We start from the raw sequence: 16,957 nt of genomic DNA on the forward strand, positions 1-16,957 counted from the left end.
TATAAATGTGTGTGTGAGAGAGGGTGCATGTATGAACAATAGGTTTTATCAAGCCAGCTCGAATATTGCATGTGAGCGCGCACATGCATGTGCGTAGGGCCTTGGAGGGGTGAGTGTGCCCTCTGATAAGGCATCCCAACTTAATGAGCTTGAAAGGGGGAAGCAGGGGAGGGTGCACAGGGGTTCGGATGATGGCTGGGAAAAAAAATGGGGGGATAGTTTGGGGCTAGAAGTCTGGAGGAGAAGCCCGGGGGTTGTTAAAACGGGGCACAGCATCAGCAGGTTTTGTAATCAGGCTTCAAGTCACACACGTCTCTCATTTTGGAAAGTCTTCAAAAGTCAGATTTACCCTTCCAGCTATTCCCCAGCTCCCGCGTTTTATAGTCGGCTTGTGCTTTACACGAAAATATTTTTGCTGAGCTGATCGATTGCAACAAGATGTCTTTCGTACCGCAAGGCAGTATTGGTTAAGATTTAACCGTTAATAAAAAATTCTAAGACGTGTATTGTTCACAAATAACTTTTATAATTGCCAGAAGGTAAATGTCCATCCCTTGGTGAGATATTGACAGTAAGGTATTGAGTACAGTGCAGCTGAAGTGTTAAAAGGGCGCTCGCTTTTCCCGAGAATGCAGAGATGATCTTCAGCGTTTTTCGGTCTTCAGATGTTGCGCTACTTGTTGTCTGCCCCTGGAAAAAAAACAACAAAAAGAAAACAACAACAACGTAGGAGCGCGCACCGCCTCGCTCCGAGACTGAAGTGTGTGCATCCTCTCTCCCTCTCAAAATGTAGGAGTGTTGGCTTCGTCGCTCACAAAATGTAGGAGCGCTCGCTGAAGATTAGAGCCCAGCTAAAATGGATGCCTGACCCGCACTGACGAAGAGAAAGAGATATGAACAGAGTAGGGCAGAGGGGGGGAAAAACTCTTCATCCTCTGTGCATAGACAGACACACAGAGGGAATGCACATCCCTTAGCTCACACACACAGTGATGAATGTTTTACATATATGGCATTTTACAGAACCTCACAGAAGCATTATACCACTCTTTCATTATCTTTTCTCTCTTTCAGACATTTTTTTTTTTTACCACAGTCTGTTTTCATTCTGTCAGCCTCTGGATAATCTCCAATGCTCTCCTCCTTTACCTCCCTCCATCTCTTCCTGCGTGTCTCTGCACCATCCCTGTGTCTCTTTCTCTTCCCCGTCTGTCTTCCCTCCTCTGTCCTCTCTCCATCACTCGCGCTCCGTCTCTCTCCCTGAGGTCATGGAGGGCAAGCGTGGTGCTGCGGACTAGTCGATAAGTATCATGTCAGCCTCCTTCATGTGTTTTCAGGCAGAGCCACGGTCTATCTGTTATCAGCATTGTACCGCAGAGCGAGCTTTTGCTTTCGGCGGTACTCAAAGTGTATTTACATTTTTAAGATGTTGAAGGGCTTTTTGTGCTCCGGCGTTCAGGTGTGCAGCTGTGGTTGAGCGTTACATCGGTTTTAGGACTGTGCAAATGAGATCAAGAGTTTGCAGTAATGTGCAAACCATCTGTTGTCTTTAGATTTTGAAAATTAAGTAACATTTAGGGACTAAGTGCTTCACTTATGTACTGTATTTTTTTTATTTTATTTCTACTTTATACTCTAACTCCTCACAGATTTGACAGGTAATACTTTATTTCATTAAATTTTTGGGGCAGCTGTCATCAACAGTTAAAGATCAATATTATGCATATAAAACATGCAATTTGCTGGTGAAATTTAATTCTGTTTTCATTTGGTTATGTTATTATATTATGCAATCAATTAGTTAAAATTACCTTCATCTTAGTGAGCTACAATATCAAATGTTGCTCACACAGCAAGGGTCATGAATTCAGGACACGTTAGTTTTGGGTATGTGTGTATATTTATGTAACAGTAATGGAACAAATCCCGTCCCAGAGCAACATTATGGGAACTTAATGGATTTATGGGGACATTATGGGGACTAATACATCAATAATTATAATACCCAAAAATTCAACACCTTTACAGGCATCATCCAGTTGCCTGATGAGTACTTCTGTACTTCAATATTATGAATTTAGGGCTTAAAACTTGTAATGTTGTGTTTTTACAACAAGGTTTTGCAATTTTGCTGGCAGCAGAAGATCTTAATACTTTTTCACTGCTGCTAAATCTTTAGATTTACATTGTAAACCTTGTAAAACATGCATTGGCACTTCTGTACTTCATTATTTTAATGCCAATAAAGCAAATTTTAATGTGCAATCAAGACTGAGACAAGGACACTGAGAAAAATTAATAAGACGACGAGAAGAGGGGAAGAAGTGAAATGGTAAAAGGCGGTAACCGCATACCAGTAGCAGGAGTGGACTAAGGGATGATTACATAAATCACCGAATTGAGGTCATATCCCTCTTCAAATGTCTTCACCATGAGTCATCGGGTGTCACAAACTCTATGTCAATGTGTGTCTCTTCCCCACCACTCTGCAGCCGTAGGCCTTCCGAGGGCAAAAACAGAGACAAGACAGTGGGGTAGGACAAGAGGAGAGAGTACATTTTTTTCCTCCTCCTCCTCCTCTTCTTGCTCCTCCACCTCCACCCTCTCTCTCGGGGTGTCACGTCCTATTTGTGTCCCGAGGCCGTCTCTCTGGCGATGGTGATGGCGAGAGGGGCTCTCTCGCATGGCTGGAGAGCAGGGAGGACTTGGTAGCACGAAGCGGTGGTCTGTGCTCACATGGGAGGGAGAGAGAGCTATGGAGGGAGAGTGAGGAAGGAGGAGAGAGAGAGAGATGCACCCGTTCAGCCATGCCTTTGACAGGGGAGTCTTTCCGACAGGCGTGAAGAAAGGAAGGGCTGACTGGGCTGAGTGAGCTCAGCCCCGCGCACACACAAACATGTTTTTGTCACTTAGGAGGACATTGCATTGACTTGCATTCATTCGTTGGCAATTTAACCAAAAGCAGCAGTACATGCCTAATCCCAGCCATAATCGGAACCAAAAACCAAGTCTTATCGTCAAAATTCAAATGTTTACCTCACGGGGATCCACTTTTTGTCGTCAAATGGGATGCAAGTCCCCATAATGTGGCCGTGTGACGTGATTTGTGTCCCCACGGTTATACAGAAATACACACATGCCCTAAACTACACCCGTCCTGCATTCATGACCCCCTGTTTCAATCCACACACACACACGAATGCATACACAAATGCAGATATACACATTTCTCTCCCTCCATTATTTAAACATCGTCAGCATCAAAATGCTCAACTTGAGGACCTCTCGTTGGCTCTTCCTCTCTAGAATTTTCTGTCCTCCATCTTTGGCGTTTTTACACTCCACATCCTTCCCTCCATTCCTCTGCTGCTGCTGCTGCAGTGAGAGAGAGAGAGAGAGAGCGAGCGAAGCCACATAAGGTTATACACAGTGGCGTGACGCCATGCATTCTGATTTATAGATCTAAAATGGCCGCCGTGTTGTGACTGCTGTAGAGGGCTGGATGGAGAGCGAGGGAGTCGCGTGGGGGAGTCAGGGCGGGGGTGTACGTTTGCGCGGGAATAGCAGACCTTTTCTTGGACGTTGTGTTCTCCTCTGCCCTGGAGGGTTTGCTACTACAGTGGTTTGGTGATGATGAGTGATTAATTAGGCCATGATGTACAAAGCGTCCATGCTTGTGTCTACGCTTGTGTGGCTGGTTTACTACAATGCTGTTGGACAGAGGCAGGGAAAAAAAAAGGGCTCTCCTGTGTCAGACTGCACACAGTGTGCATTTTAAAGGTAAATGCGTCGGTGCTTGTGAGGCTGGTGTCCTGGCTGTAGTTTGGTTTGTGGACGTTGGGTCCTTCCTGCAGGGAGATTAGAGTCCTCACATTGTAGCGGCAGCCACTGAGGACTTAGAGGTCAGCCGCTGCCTCAGACTCTCTGTGGGGCGCAGAGCTTTGATTTACTGACTCCACTGCATCACCTCCAGCACACACACACACAGAAACACACACACACAGCTGGTACCACACTGCCTCCATGTGGACAACATGATAAACTACCCCACTTTCTCTCACTGACGGTTTTCCTTCTCATTATAAATCGGTGGTGATTCTCTTTTATATACATTTCTTTCATTTATGCGCAATTCCAGATGACCTAAAAGTGCCAACCTGTTCTGTCCAAAATAATGATTTACATCCTTTCATAATTTCAGTGACAGCATTAGCAACAGGTGGATAGTTACGTATGTATCATGTATGGTTTTAATAGTTTTCTCACAGATCCTTAAAAAGTCTTAAAAAGCATTGAATTAATTCATCTACAAATAAGGCAGTAAATGGTATTCAATTGACTTCAATTCATATTTTAAAAAAGTCTTAAAATTATTAGACATGGGAAGTAGGATTTTATGAATATTTGTTTTTCTGATGTTGCATTGTAAAATCTCAAAATGAACGGTAAAATCTATTTTTTTGTTATATAATTGAATACATTTCTCTTCTTAAATTTGTTGCGATGGGAATCCAAACAGTGAAATCTCAAACACAGAGTGAGAAACACACAGAAAACTGGCCAGAAATGTCCTACTTCTGTTGGTTAACTAAATGGGTAGGTTTATGAATATGAATATGTTCATTGTCTTCCACATATTTGACTCTAAAATTGATTTTTTTTTTTAATTAATTTTTTAAAACATTTGATGTAGATAATCTAACTTTTTTTACAGGACAAAAATAACCATTTTATGTTACAATAAACATTTAGGCAAAGTAAAACTTCTTAAATTTTGTTTATTAGAAATTTGGTTGTTTGTTAAAGAGCAAGAGCAGAGAAACAGTCTTAAAAAGCCTAAAAAAATTGTTTTGATTTCTTTTGAAAAATTGGGGAGAAGAAGTGAGCAACTTGGTAAGAAATGTTCCAAAAATTCCAAGAAATTAGCAGATTTGGAAAAATGTCCAGGGAAAAAGAGAATAAAGATAGGAAAAAGCAATATATTTATAATTATCATAGTTACATGCACCTTTTCCAAGTCATTTCCTTGTTTGTTTGTTTGTTTGTTTATATTTTTTTATTTGATTTTGTTATTTGTTTGTTTGTTTTTCCTAATTTTCAGGTAATGTTCTTGTACTTTTTGCTAAATTCTTGCTAATTTTAGGGTTATTTCTTTTGTCATTGCTCATTGCCTTCTTCCCATGATTTTTGAAAGAATTCAAGCCAATTTTCTCAGGTTTCAAAGGGTTAATTAAAGTAAGATTTTGATTTTGGGACTTTTAATTGTTACAGAGTATTTTTAGATCGAAGCATTGTTACTTTTACACGCGTAAAAGCAATGATACTTCTTCCACCGCTGCCTGCAGAGGGTCAAAGGATTGTCAGTATTGGACTTTTAATCATCACTTGTCCAGAGACGATTCTTTATTAATCCAAATATTCTGTCTCTGCTGAGTTAGCTGCTTTGCTAGCATGTTTGCAACCTCATAGAGTGATAACATGTTAATGTTTTGTTTACAGGTTATTCTGCCTTCCCCAAGTGCCAAATAAAATCAATTAATGAAGCTCTAAGAAAAAACATGCATATATGGCGTGACAGTTCAATAGGAAAAAACAACAGAAAGCGTCTCTGTTTTAAGGGAAGGGATCAACGCAAACCTCCAGAAACTCCCAGTGCTGTTTACCTGGGTTGAGATATGATGAATGCCAAGATCATAGGATACTAAAGACACCATTGTCATACTCATCAAACATAAAGTGACCCTTTATGACCCGTATGGAAACATTAGTTCTGTTCCTCCACACATTTACTTAGGTTTTTACTTTAATTTGTCGTCCACCTGTGACTAATAACTGTGAGTCTTCTCATTCCTTACATCTCAACTGTTGATCAAGCAGTCACGAGCTGCGATTAGTAGCAATTATTTCCATTGTCTATTAATCCAACAGTCATTTTTTATGGATTTGATTTGTCTCAAACAGTCTTTAAAATGTCATAAAATAGTGAGAAATGCCCACCACAAGTTAATCACATGTGAGAAGCTGGAACCAGAGAATATCTGGCATTTCATCGATTAATCGATTAAGGTTAACAAGAGCAATGAGAGTGAACCAAAACAGTGACACTGCAGTTCATGTGCCAAAGGATTGTAAAGTTGGGTAATTATTTTCTGTGGGTTCAACACTTCCAGCAGCACCTTTTTACTTTACACACAGTTGGAGACATTGAATATGTAAAAATATTGATTAATGCAGCTTTAACGCCTTTGAAGCCTCTGCAAACTGGCTTAATTTCTTTTTTTTAAAAACAAGGTTTGAAGGCAATGAGCAATTTGAGAAGAAATTACCCCAAAAGTAGAAAGAAATTAGGACATGTACATGAAAATTAGCATAAAAACATGAAAAAGGAAGGTAAAAAACAAAACAAAGAAAATACTTGGAAAAAAGTGCTAAAATGTAATAAACATTTTGTAACTTAATTTTCAGTATATTATTATGATAGTTATTAGGGCTGTCAGTGTTAACGCATTAATTGTGATACGATAAATATCTGTAATTAACGTACTGATTTTTTTTTTTACATCGCGTTAATTGCCTTCTGAGATTCCTGCCTTTCAGAGGCTGTACCGGGTTGAGCTTTTAAAGCTACAGTGATGACTGATGGTATCATATGAAGGGGGAAAGAATAAAGTAAGACTAAATTTTGGCAATAGAAAAACAGCATGGCCATTTCACAGGGATCCCTTGACCGCTGATCTCCAGATATCTGAATGAAAATGGGTTCTGTTGTTATCCATGAGTTTCCCTCTATGCAGGTTTTTGCTGATGTTTGATTCCTGATCAAAAGATTCTGGTAACAACTGGTTTACCTTTTCAATATGGACTTCATAACTGTGTTGTGATGTGAAATAATGGAATTAAAAACATGCGATTAAAAGAACTGATCAATCACAATTAAAAAGCTAAACATTTAATATCCCTAATAATTATAAATAAAGTCTTCTCGACATTTTCCCTCAGTTATTTTTAATAAATTTCTAAATCTACTAATTTCTTGAAATTTGTGTAACATTTCTTGGCTTTAAGGCATCTTAGAACAGGATAAGAAAAGCTTCAATACATGTTTCAAAGGGTTAAAGTGACGTGCTGTCTCACAAAGTCTGCATTGTTGTGCACGTGCATTAAAACAAAGGCTATATTTTACTAAATTTCTGTAAAAATGTGACTTTTGTGAACATGAAGAGCATTAGTGTTTGACAGTGCAAATGTTGACCAAGCTGAAGTCTCTTGAGGAGCTTAAATAAGACATTTTGGAATGCTTTTTTTCCTGCCTTGAAAACTTTGCATCCATCATAACCTTCCTTAAATTCTCCAACAGTATCCTTGACAGTATCATGCAGAAATGAGACATATGCAGAGGCCGATAAGAACATGCAGAGCCAGAACTAGATGCATTCAGCTTCTGTTTCATGGTGCTTGCTATGCCCTGCCAACTGACGCCCCCATAAAGCAAAGCTTCTCAGTGCTGCACACAGTTCTGAGGTGTAGCGCACTACATGCAAGCTACTTGTTGCCCACAGACACTCCCAGTGCACCCTGAACTTGTTGTTTTGTCAGCTCTCAGGAGCATTGATCTAGAGAGGACCGAGTGCTTGTATTATTAGATAGAGAAAACCACTCAGCTCAGCAGGTATTTGATAGATCTGTCAGAGGTGTTTAGAGTGTGTGTGTGAGTGTGTGTGTGAGTGTGTGTGTGTGTGTGTGTGTGTGTGTGTGTGTGTGTGTGTGTGTGTTTGTGTTTGTGTGTGTGTGTCTATGTGAACGACTGTGGTTTTTTTTCTTTCTTTTTTTAAGTGCGTTTGAAGCCTTTTCTCAAGGTGTTTAGAAAAGTGTAAGTATGAAAGTGTCTTAAGGAGTTCTCAAAGAGAGCGGATACTCTTTGATGCTTTGTCCCACAGAGAGAGCCACAGAGGCAGGCTGCACTACTGAAAGAAAAAAATGTTCCTTTCTTCTGTCACTCAATCACCCTGCTTTCTAGCTGAGGAGCAAAAACCCTTTACTGTATTAGCGAGAGGTATTGAAAGTTCACATCCAATACACCACAGAATAAAACAACCATTTAAAGAGGTGTGTTCATTTTGAGGAAGTTAGAGAAAATGCAGAAAGTAGTGCTGAATGTATGTCATGAGTTAGGCGGTAGGAACAGGCTATATAATCTGATCACAGATTATGTAGCCTGTTTCAGTGATTTTAACTTTTATCAGCACTGCTGTTGATCACCAAGGCAGGAATTTCTGCATCCCAAACTTTTAGCGAATACACGTCTTAAACCTTACCTCAAAATCACTGTCACTGTGTGTGGTGCATAAAAAAATAGGTTTAAAAATGTTTGTTCAGAAAAGATTTTTAGTTAAACAACCTAAATTATACAGTTTATTTAAATGAAGTCTGCATGTCATCACTTTGGGTTTTTTTGTCTCAAAGCGACAGGCGTGTCCAGAGGCATTATGTTTCTAGGCTGTCCATCCATCCAACCCATTCCCGAAATATCTCAAGAATATCTTGATGCCTTGAGTGATTTTTTTTTTTTTTCAGATTTGGCACGAACGTCCACCCCGACTCGATGATGAACAGATACAATTTTGGCAGTCAAATGTCCAGGTCGCTGTTTCCTCATGTCAGTCTCATTCTTGTGAACACAAAATCTTAAGAACACCTTTAGGGCATGTTTTCAAATTTTGCACAAACGTCCACTTCGACTTAAGGATGAACTGATTCGATTTTGGTGGTGAAAGGTCACTGTGACCTCACAAAACATACTTTTGGCCTTAACTCAATAAGTCATACACTAATTTTGACAAAATTTCACACAGATGTCCAATAGAATAACATGATAAAATGATGGCATTTTATTTTCAAAAGGTCAACATCACTGTGACATCATAATGTTATTCAGAATAGGACACAATTGGCCAGATACTGAAAACTGTGCTGACTGTACAGATCTGATTTGCTGAGGGGTTGAAGATGTGTGTGAAGCATCTGGGTTTTAGAATCTGTTGCATCTTTGCAGTGACATCCATATCTGAAGCATCGTCTCCTGTCATGGCTGCATATAAGTATGGACAAACATGGACATGAACTGTAACTGCAACTTGACTGGTAACTGGACAGTAACAGTTGTTGGTTATGTTTGTGTTTTGTCCCTAGGAGCTGGATAAAAAAGGCTATGGTAACATCACTACAGAGATACTGGAGGAGAAGACGTTTTACTATGCTGAGGACTATCACCAGCAGTACCTGAAGAAGAAACCTAAAGGCTATTGTGGCCTCAAAGGCACCGGAGTCTCTTGCCCCATTGGAGCCGGGAAGGATGAGCTGTGAAGGATGTGCGGTGAGACACAAATGGATGAGGATTTTTTTTAAAGCTAATACATCATCACTTATCTTTAATCTTAATATTGGTCGTAATCAGAATCAGAATCATTTTTAAAAGTATTTGATACACTGGTAAAATTGCTAGTCAGATTGCAGATATTTTACTATAACTTTTATGTTTGTCAGTTATGGAGAATGAATGTAGTGTCAGAATCAGCTTTATTGGCTGCTTGTGTACATGTAAAAGGAATTTGACTCCGGTTTGTTGTTGTTCTCAATGTACACACAAAGAAATAGATACCGCTAAAAGGACATCTGGCTGGACAAAGATAAAATATTAACATTTGACCACTATGTACAGATAAATGAGTGAACAACAGTTATCATCTCATTATAATACAGGGAAACCTTTAGTCCTGACATTCATGTGGATGCTACTAGACACTCTACCCACTCAAACACAGTTTCAGACCAAGTACACACTGTCATGGCAACAGCACTCCCCAGTAGCAGTGGTCACCCCTCAGCAGGACAGTGTGCCATACCACACTACAAAAACTGCTCAGGAATAGTCAGCAAAACATGCCAAAGAGCTCAAGATGTCAGCCTTGCAATATATGTGCAATAGATTGCATATGCAGTTTGGATTATGTGCATTTTATGGGTGATTTGAGACAGCTAGTGCTGTTTTTTTCATACGTGATTCATTTTATTGTGGCTGTGAAGCATGAAGGGGCGCAGCCTCTGAGTCCAAGACAAATTTATCCACCAGGACAATAAAGTGTATCGCATCACATCACATTGCACTGCATTGTATGGCATCGCATCGTGTTGACTTGGTCTCCACTTTCGCTAAATCCCAATCCAGTTGAGCATCCATGGGACGTCCCGGTGCCTCGAAGGGGTCCTGTACCCCAGAGGTCCTGTACTGTGTGGCACCAGGGCGTTGGTAGCAGATCCTTGAGTCCTATTATGTGAGGTGGGGTAGCAGCACGTCCCATGGATACTCAATCAGATTGGGACTTTGGGAATTTGAAACCCAGGTCTACACCTTGAGTTCTTTGTCTCTTTCCCCAAGTCATTCCTGAGCAGTTTTCGCGTTGTGGTACGGGTGCGTTGTCCTGCTAGTAGATGATTGCTGTTTCCTTGAGGTCAAAACTCTGGGGCCCAAAAAAAACAGGCCCGTCCTTGATGAACCCGTACAGTTTCTGTCCAAGCCTGATCCGAGCCCAAACCATGGCAGTAATTCTGGGCACGAGCCCAAATAAAAACCTTAATTTCAACTGTAAAAGCCAAGGGCTGATGCGTTTCCTTGCACCACTTTGTAATAAATGTTTTAACATATATATATATATATATATATAACATATATGATATATTTTGGATCCCCCCTCAGTTGCTCTACCATTTTTACCCTGTTAAAGGGTTGTTGTTTTTTCTCTGTGAGGGTCAGAGGGATTTCATAAAGCCCTCAAAGGCTAATTGTGATTTGTGATATTGGGCTTTATGAAGATAATTGAACTGAATTTCTTTTACAGTTGTAATTCAAATTTTAAACTTTAATAGTTTTTAAACAGGGGGTTTCTTTGCACCACATGGGGGGTGCATATAAAACAACAAAAATTGTTAACAGCAAGACAATCTTCTGCACTGTCAGACAGCTTTTCTGTATAGCATCTGTCAAACACAAAGGCTATTAAAACTGCTTTACGTAAGACTTGTTGTAGTGCAGGTGTAGCAGTGTGTTGGACTGCAGAAGCAGGCAGCTGCCACAAGGTGGCGTTGTTCCTCAAAGAACACAGTAGAGCCTTAGCAGAATGTTTGTATTGAATTGCTTTTAATGTGACATATTATAGCTGAGAAACCATGTGAATACTTTGTCTTCCAAAATAGGTTGATTTTATTCCAATCAAAGTTGATATTTGTGCAATCCAGCAGTCTTTTATCATCCACCTCAAAGCCAGAACACAGTGACAGTGTTCACACTTCACTGTCAGAGTAACAATTCATAAAATGTCTTAAATGCAGATTTTTATATGACAAGTAGCTTTGTAAAAGGCAAACACAATAATGCCAACTCTTACCATTTTCATTTTACTATCAATATCTGATGTCAAATAATCAACGTCAGTTGAGACAAACTGCCTTTTATTCCTTGAATGTATCGCTTCAGAACTAATAAAATCTACCTCATCCAATCTTTTGTTTTATGAACCGTGCACATCTGTTGGTGTGCTCATGCATGCATGTGTTTACCCATGCAGCTATATATATTTTAAAGATAAGCCACTGTTTATTTGAAAAGGGACCATACCAACGAGGGACACATGGGTATTACTCACACACACAACCACTCATTCTGGATTGCAGAATGACACACTCGAGGCACTCATGTATGCAATATGATACACACTTTGCTTAAACAATCACTCCACTCCTTGTAGTTCCATAATGTATTAAAGTCGTGTTGTGCTTTACATAATTACTGTGCATATCAGAGAGCACAGGAATTCCTGAATTGTGTTCGGTGCTTTTTATTATTAAACACCTAAAAGTCTATTTAAAAAATGAAAATCACACGTTACTTTCCAAAATACAGAGATGATATCTAGAAAAAGCTTTTTGGTCGACCGCAGCAGTGTGATTCTACCCGCTCTCGTTTATTCCCCTCCCTCTCTGCTATCTCTTTTTCTCTGTCTGTGTGTGTATGTGTCACATCCTGACACCTGTGTGTAGGTGTGGACCAGGGCACAGGTGCAGGTGCAACCTCTCAGGGCCTATTTTAGTATTGGGACAGATATTTTTTGCATGTGTCTGCATGCAGCACCCGTGTGTGCGTGTGTATGTGTGTGTGTGTGTGTGTGTGTGTGTTGGGGCATGTGAAGCTGTGGCTTGCTTGATCGAACCGCGCTGAGTGGTATGTGGTCAGGCCAGCTAGCTGTTTTCCAGCGCCTGCCTATGTTTTTGCATGCAGTTGTGTTTTGCCGTGTGTGCGAGAGGAGATAACCTTTTTAATGAACTGATCTTCGTTTCCTTTACTTTGAAGGGACGATGGCGTTTAATTGCTCAGTGAAATCATGTTTTTTCTGCCATCTGCAATTCTTGACTTCAACAAGAGATGCTTCAGTGCACTATTGCACGAGTCTGTTTATTTCTGCCTCGTTGCAAAGATAGCGTTATCACCAACACCTATTACATGTAGAGAGAGAGATGCTGTGGAAAATTAACACGTTTAAGTGCAGACACATTAAAATGACATTTCGAAGCCGCGTGAGGAAGTGTACATTTTCTGTGTATTCCTTTGTAATAGATTAAAATGGGGCATGGAAATGCATGGCACTCTCATATACGCATCCATACACAAACACAGTGAGGCAGGGCAGGACAGGAACCAGGCTGTGTGTGCCCTTCAGACAGAGCCTATTGTCTGCAGATGGGCCTTTAATGGCCCCACAGCTGGCCACAAAGAGCATACCGCTCCAGCTCGGTGCTATGCCTCTCACTGGCCTACACTCGGTCACCCTGAGGAGAGGACGCAGCTCACAGGCAACACCACTGTGTACATGCATGTGATGTCTTATTCTATTATAGCATGCGTTTTCCTTCTTGTAAAATTCACTGAAACTGAAGAATAGATTTGCGAAAAACGTGTGGCAGAGTGGGCTGAAACGCTGAGAAAGGTGCTGCTTGTTTATCAGAAGAACTTTACACTCTTACCCCCCCACACACAAACACACACACATATAAACACCCGTCCCAACCACTACCTCTAACTCCGTCCTGTACTGCCGCCTAATGCAAAAGGCAGCGCCTACGCAAAAGAAACAAACACACCAAGAAGACACCTTGCAGAGACGTGCACCCACACAAATTTCTTGCACTCTGATATGCTCTCCATTGTGTCCTCCTTTCATAGCTTTTCATTTATCTTCCCCTTGACAGCTTTAATAGATCTTACCCTATGCATACATATACCGGGTATGTATACATCATTGAAAATGGCATTGTTTTATACTATTTCCTCTTTAGCTGCTAAATAATTTGTTTCTTTAGACACCAGCACGAATTTGTATGGTGAGCTATATAAATAGAACAATAGCAGTGAGTGGTGTATTCTGGTGCTGTCCTACCATCTGGAGAATTGTTGTGACTTCTTGTCCTGTTCCTCACATAATTGCTTTTCTAGATTGTAGAGGTAGCGGGCACACAATTGGATATGTGTGTGGGTGTGTGTATCTTCTTTTGCATGTGTGATAGCAAGGCAAACAGAGCTTTACTATATGGCCATGTACATGATGATATGAGAGTTGTGTGCAGGGTTTTTTGCAGATGCCAGATGTGTTTGCATCCCCCTCCCTTCCCCTGTGGTTCCTGCATGGGCGCAGGGTCTCAATCAGAGCATCAGGGCTCCAGGAACCGGAGCACAGCAGTGTCTCTGTGCTGCCCAGAGAAGTGCAGCCTTGTCTGGGTCGGTGCATCTGCGGCCTGGGGGCGAGCTGGGGGAAGAGGGCGAGCCCTGGTGCCCCTGCATGCTGGTTTCACTCGAGGTCTTCTCCGTCTGCGTAGCCTGACCCCTGAACTCTGGGGGAGAAACTTATTCCAAATAGAGTTGATTAAAACTTTTAGACTTACTGTATCCTCAAACAGGTTGGTGCAGCAATCAAAATAGAAACAAAAAAAGGCAAGCTCACACACGCTCACTCATACACAGGCGTGCGTTCTTTCCCACAGAGAAAATGTCACAAGCCTGTTCCTCCTTTCCACTGGGAGTAGCAATGGGTTAAGGGTGGGGGTGGAGGGCAGCACGTGCTGCAGGGCCCTAGTTGGCTTGCTAACTGGCCCATTGGCTTTCTGGCTGACAGCCCACACTGTGACACTCTGCACCTGGGAGCCTGTGTGTTGTCAGCCATGCTAGCTAGCTCGAGCTACCACCACATGACACACAGGAAACACAGAAATAACTGCTCAGTGTCTTCAGCACAGTAACCACTTAACTGGGGGTGTGCTGCTGACAGAGAGGGGTTGAGGAGAGGATTAAGGGAAGTAGAGAGACGGAGGTAGACTGGTTGGAATGGGACAGGGTGATGGCATCGGGGTGTAAGAATAGAAAACTAGAAAGTGAAACACGAAGATGGTTTTGAAGGTGCTTGCACCTGTGCAGTCTCGCGTTTGAGGAAGATTCCAACAGACTTAAATGAGACTACATGGTGCATTTACATATTCTCTGACAGATGCAGAATATCCTGCTTATCATCTTGTTTTTTTTTTTTTTTTAAACCAAGCCTCTACAAAGATGATTACGCAACAATGAAAGATTGACATTTTACAGCTGAGGGTCTGATGCAACTGTTAAAATTCCGAACGTCTCTTTCTTATGTTCATTTTCTGGTTTTATCTGCTGTCCATCTGTGCTTGCGAGTCATCCGAGTCTCACTTCACACAGGTGGGAGAGTGGTTTCACCAACGAGCCCTCGATTAGAGCTCAACACAGGAAAGAGTTGTGCAATGTTTGGGCTTTCAGATAGTGATGTGCTGGTGTGTCACTATTCTGAGGAAAGAGGACAAATGGGACACACACACACACACACACACACACACACACACACACACACACAGACATTATTTGCATTGCAACATGCACAAACCATGCTTTCTGTACTCCAGCTAGTTTCTGCCAACAGCGCAGATTTAAATCTTGTTTCCAGCTTTTGGGTAAGATAGTGGCATGATGGTGGTATTATCTGTTTCTGACTGAATGTATGTTTCTGTCGGTGTTTGAGATGTGAAAGAAATGAGCAGATAGAGGGAGAGAAAAAGAGAAGGGAGGAGAGATGCTGGCGGCACCAGGAGGAAGCTGGGTCTGATGCTTCTCCATGCAGCTGCTCCCAAACACCCACACTCTTCCTGTTGGAGTGTGTGTGCGCAAATGTGTTGCTTTGAGTATAGATTTAGTGTTTTACTTCCACATAAGGAAAAATGAAACTAATTTATCCTACAGACGTTTTTACTCTTTTCTTAAGTTTTACAGATGTGCTCATTTTAATTAATATGTCTAACAATCTGTGAGATTTAGTGGCATCTAGCCGTGAGGATTTCAGATTGTGAATGGCTGAAACTTCTCCTGGTTTGAATTCCTTCGGTGTTCATTGTTCAGGATTTTTTTTTTACCAGGAGCCAAATTATGCACGGAGGTCTCCTTCAAATAGACTCCTATAACCGCTGAAAAAATCAGTTTAAGGTTACAAATCAGTGTTTTATTCGACGCTATTTGACTTTTCAGAGAGGGGCCGCTAGCTCAACACCTGGCAATCTGTGCTGACCTTTTTTTTTTCTTCAATCCAGATGATCAGGAGGTTTTAACCAGGAGCCTGATTATCCACAGAGGTCCCTTCCACTCTAAAACAAACGGACATGGTGATTTAAACAGGTAAAACACTGAATAAAGCTGTTCCACCTGGAAAAAAAGTTTTTCCAACGACAGCATTGCAAAGGGGTTGCTAACTATTGTGGCCAACACAAAAACATGAATGGCCCTATCTAGAGTTTGTCCATTCTAGGCTACTGTAGAAACATGGCAGAGCGACATGATGATTTCTGTTGACATAGATCTGTTCCCTATGTAGATAGAAACGGCTCATTCTAAGGTAACAAAGACACTGTGATTCTCATTGTCAGGCTATTATACACAAAAGAATACAAACTTATATCATACTTAATTTCTGCCAAAATAACTGCTCCTACACTGCTCCTTGAAGCTCAGGCCATGTCATGCCAGAGGTCTTGCTCTTTTTTGTGAAGCATTTCTTAAGAGAAATACATTTTTAAACCCTGTGCTCTACGGGCAGATCAATTATATGCGATCAAATGGAAAACTGGTTTAGAACAAAAGAAGTTCAGCAGTGCAGCTTGAAAGCTCTTGAAAAGTAGAATTTCAGGTATCCTCCAGAAGACGCAGTCTAAAATAGCTGATGTAGGTTTCTTCTGCCTGGCTGAGGCCCTCTGTGTCTTTTCAAAGAAACACTGGCCTCAAAAAACATCCGCTGGTGGAAACACTGGCCTGACAGTCAGTGAATGGAAAGGTTTGAGGTGAGTGTGTGTGGCCACACTGAGGTGTCAGCAGGGTGTGCGATTGTGTGTGTATTTGTGTTCATACAGATATGTGTATGTATTAGGCCGTCTCTCTAACTTTCCATTACAATGAAATGCATAGCCATTTTTCATCAAGGACATCTTTGTATCTGTTCAGGTTGACCTCAGATGGCACCAGCTTAACTTTCATTCAGTGTCATGTACTTTTGCCTCTATTTCAATGCTACAAAGCAAATTCTTTCTATTTAAAAAGTTGCATCACAAAAATACATCAACAATGTGACAAAATTATGAGCAAACGCATCATAGAATAAAATGTTTTGGATTGTTAATGATGTTACATTTTGACTATGTAATGTAATAATTGGATCTGTTTTATCAGTGATGTAATTTCTGCAAACAGGCCAACAGCAAGCTTAGCTTTTCAGTTAGATCAACATAAAGTCAACACGTTTAATTGAGCTAAACTAAACACACACTAGTCATTAAGATAACATTGTCAGCTCAGCTG

General features: G+C 41.0%; 1 protein-coding gene across 1 annotated transcript in view; it reads left to right on the forward strand.

Moving 5' to 3' along the window:
• The window catches only part of si:ch1073-358c10.1 (peptide methionine sulfoxide reductase MsrA 1), a 44,800-nt gene extending 33,245 nt beyond the window's left edge, over positions 1-11,555 (forward strand). The window contains 1 exon segment of the mRNA XM_042501446.1: positions 9,190-11,555. Coding sequence (XP_042357380.1) covers positions 9,190-9,363 — 174 coding nt within the window. The 3' untranslated portion in view covers positions 9,364-11,555.
• The last annotated feature ends 5,402 nt before the right edge of the window (positions 11,556-16,957 follow it).

The sequence above is a fragment of the Plectropomus leopardus genome, chromosome 14 (genome assembly GCF_008729295.1).
Source record: "Plectropomus leopardus isolate mb chromosome 14, YSFRI_Pleo_2.0, whole genome shotgun sequence".
NCBI lineage: Eukaryota > Metazoa > Chordata > Actinopteri > Perciformes > Serranidae > Plectropomus > Plectropomus leopardus.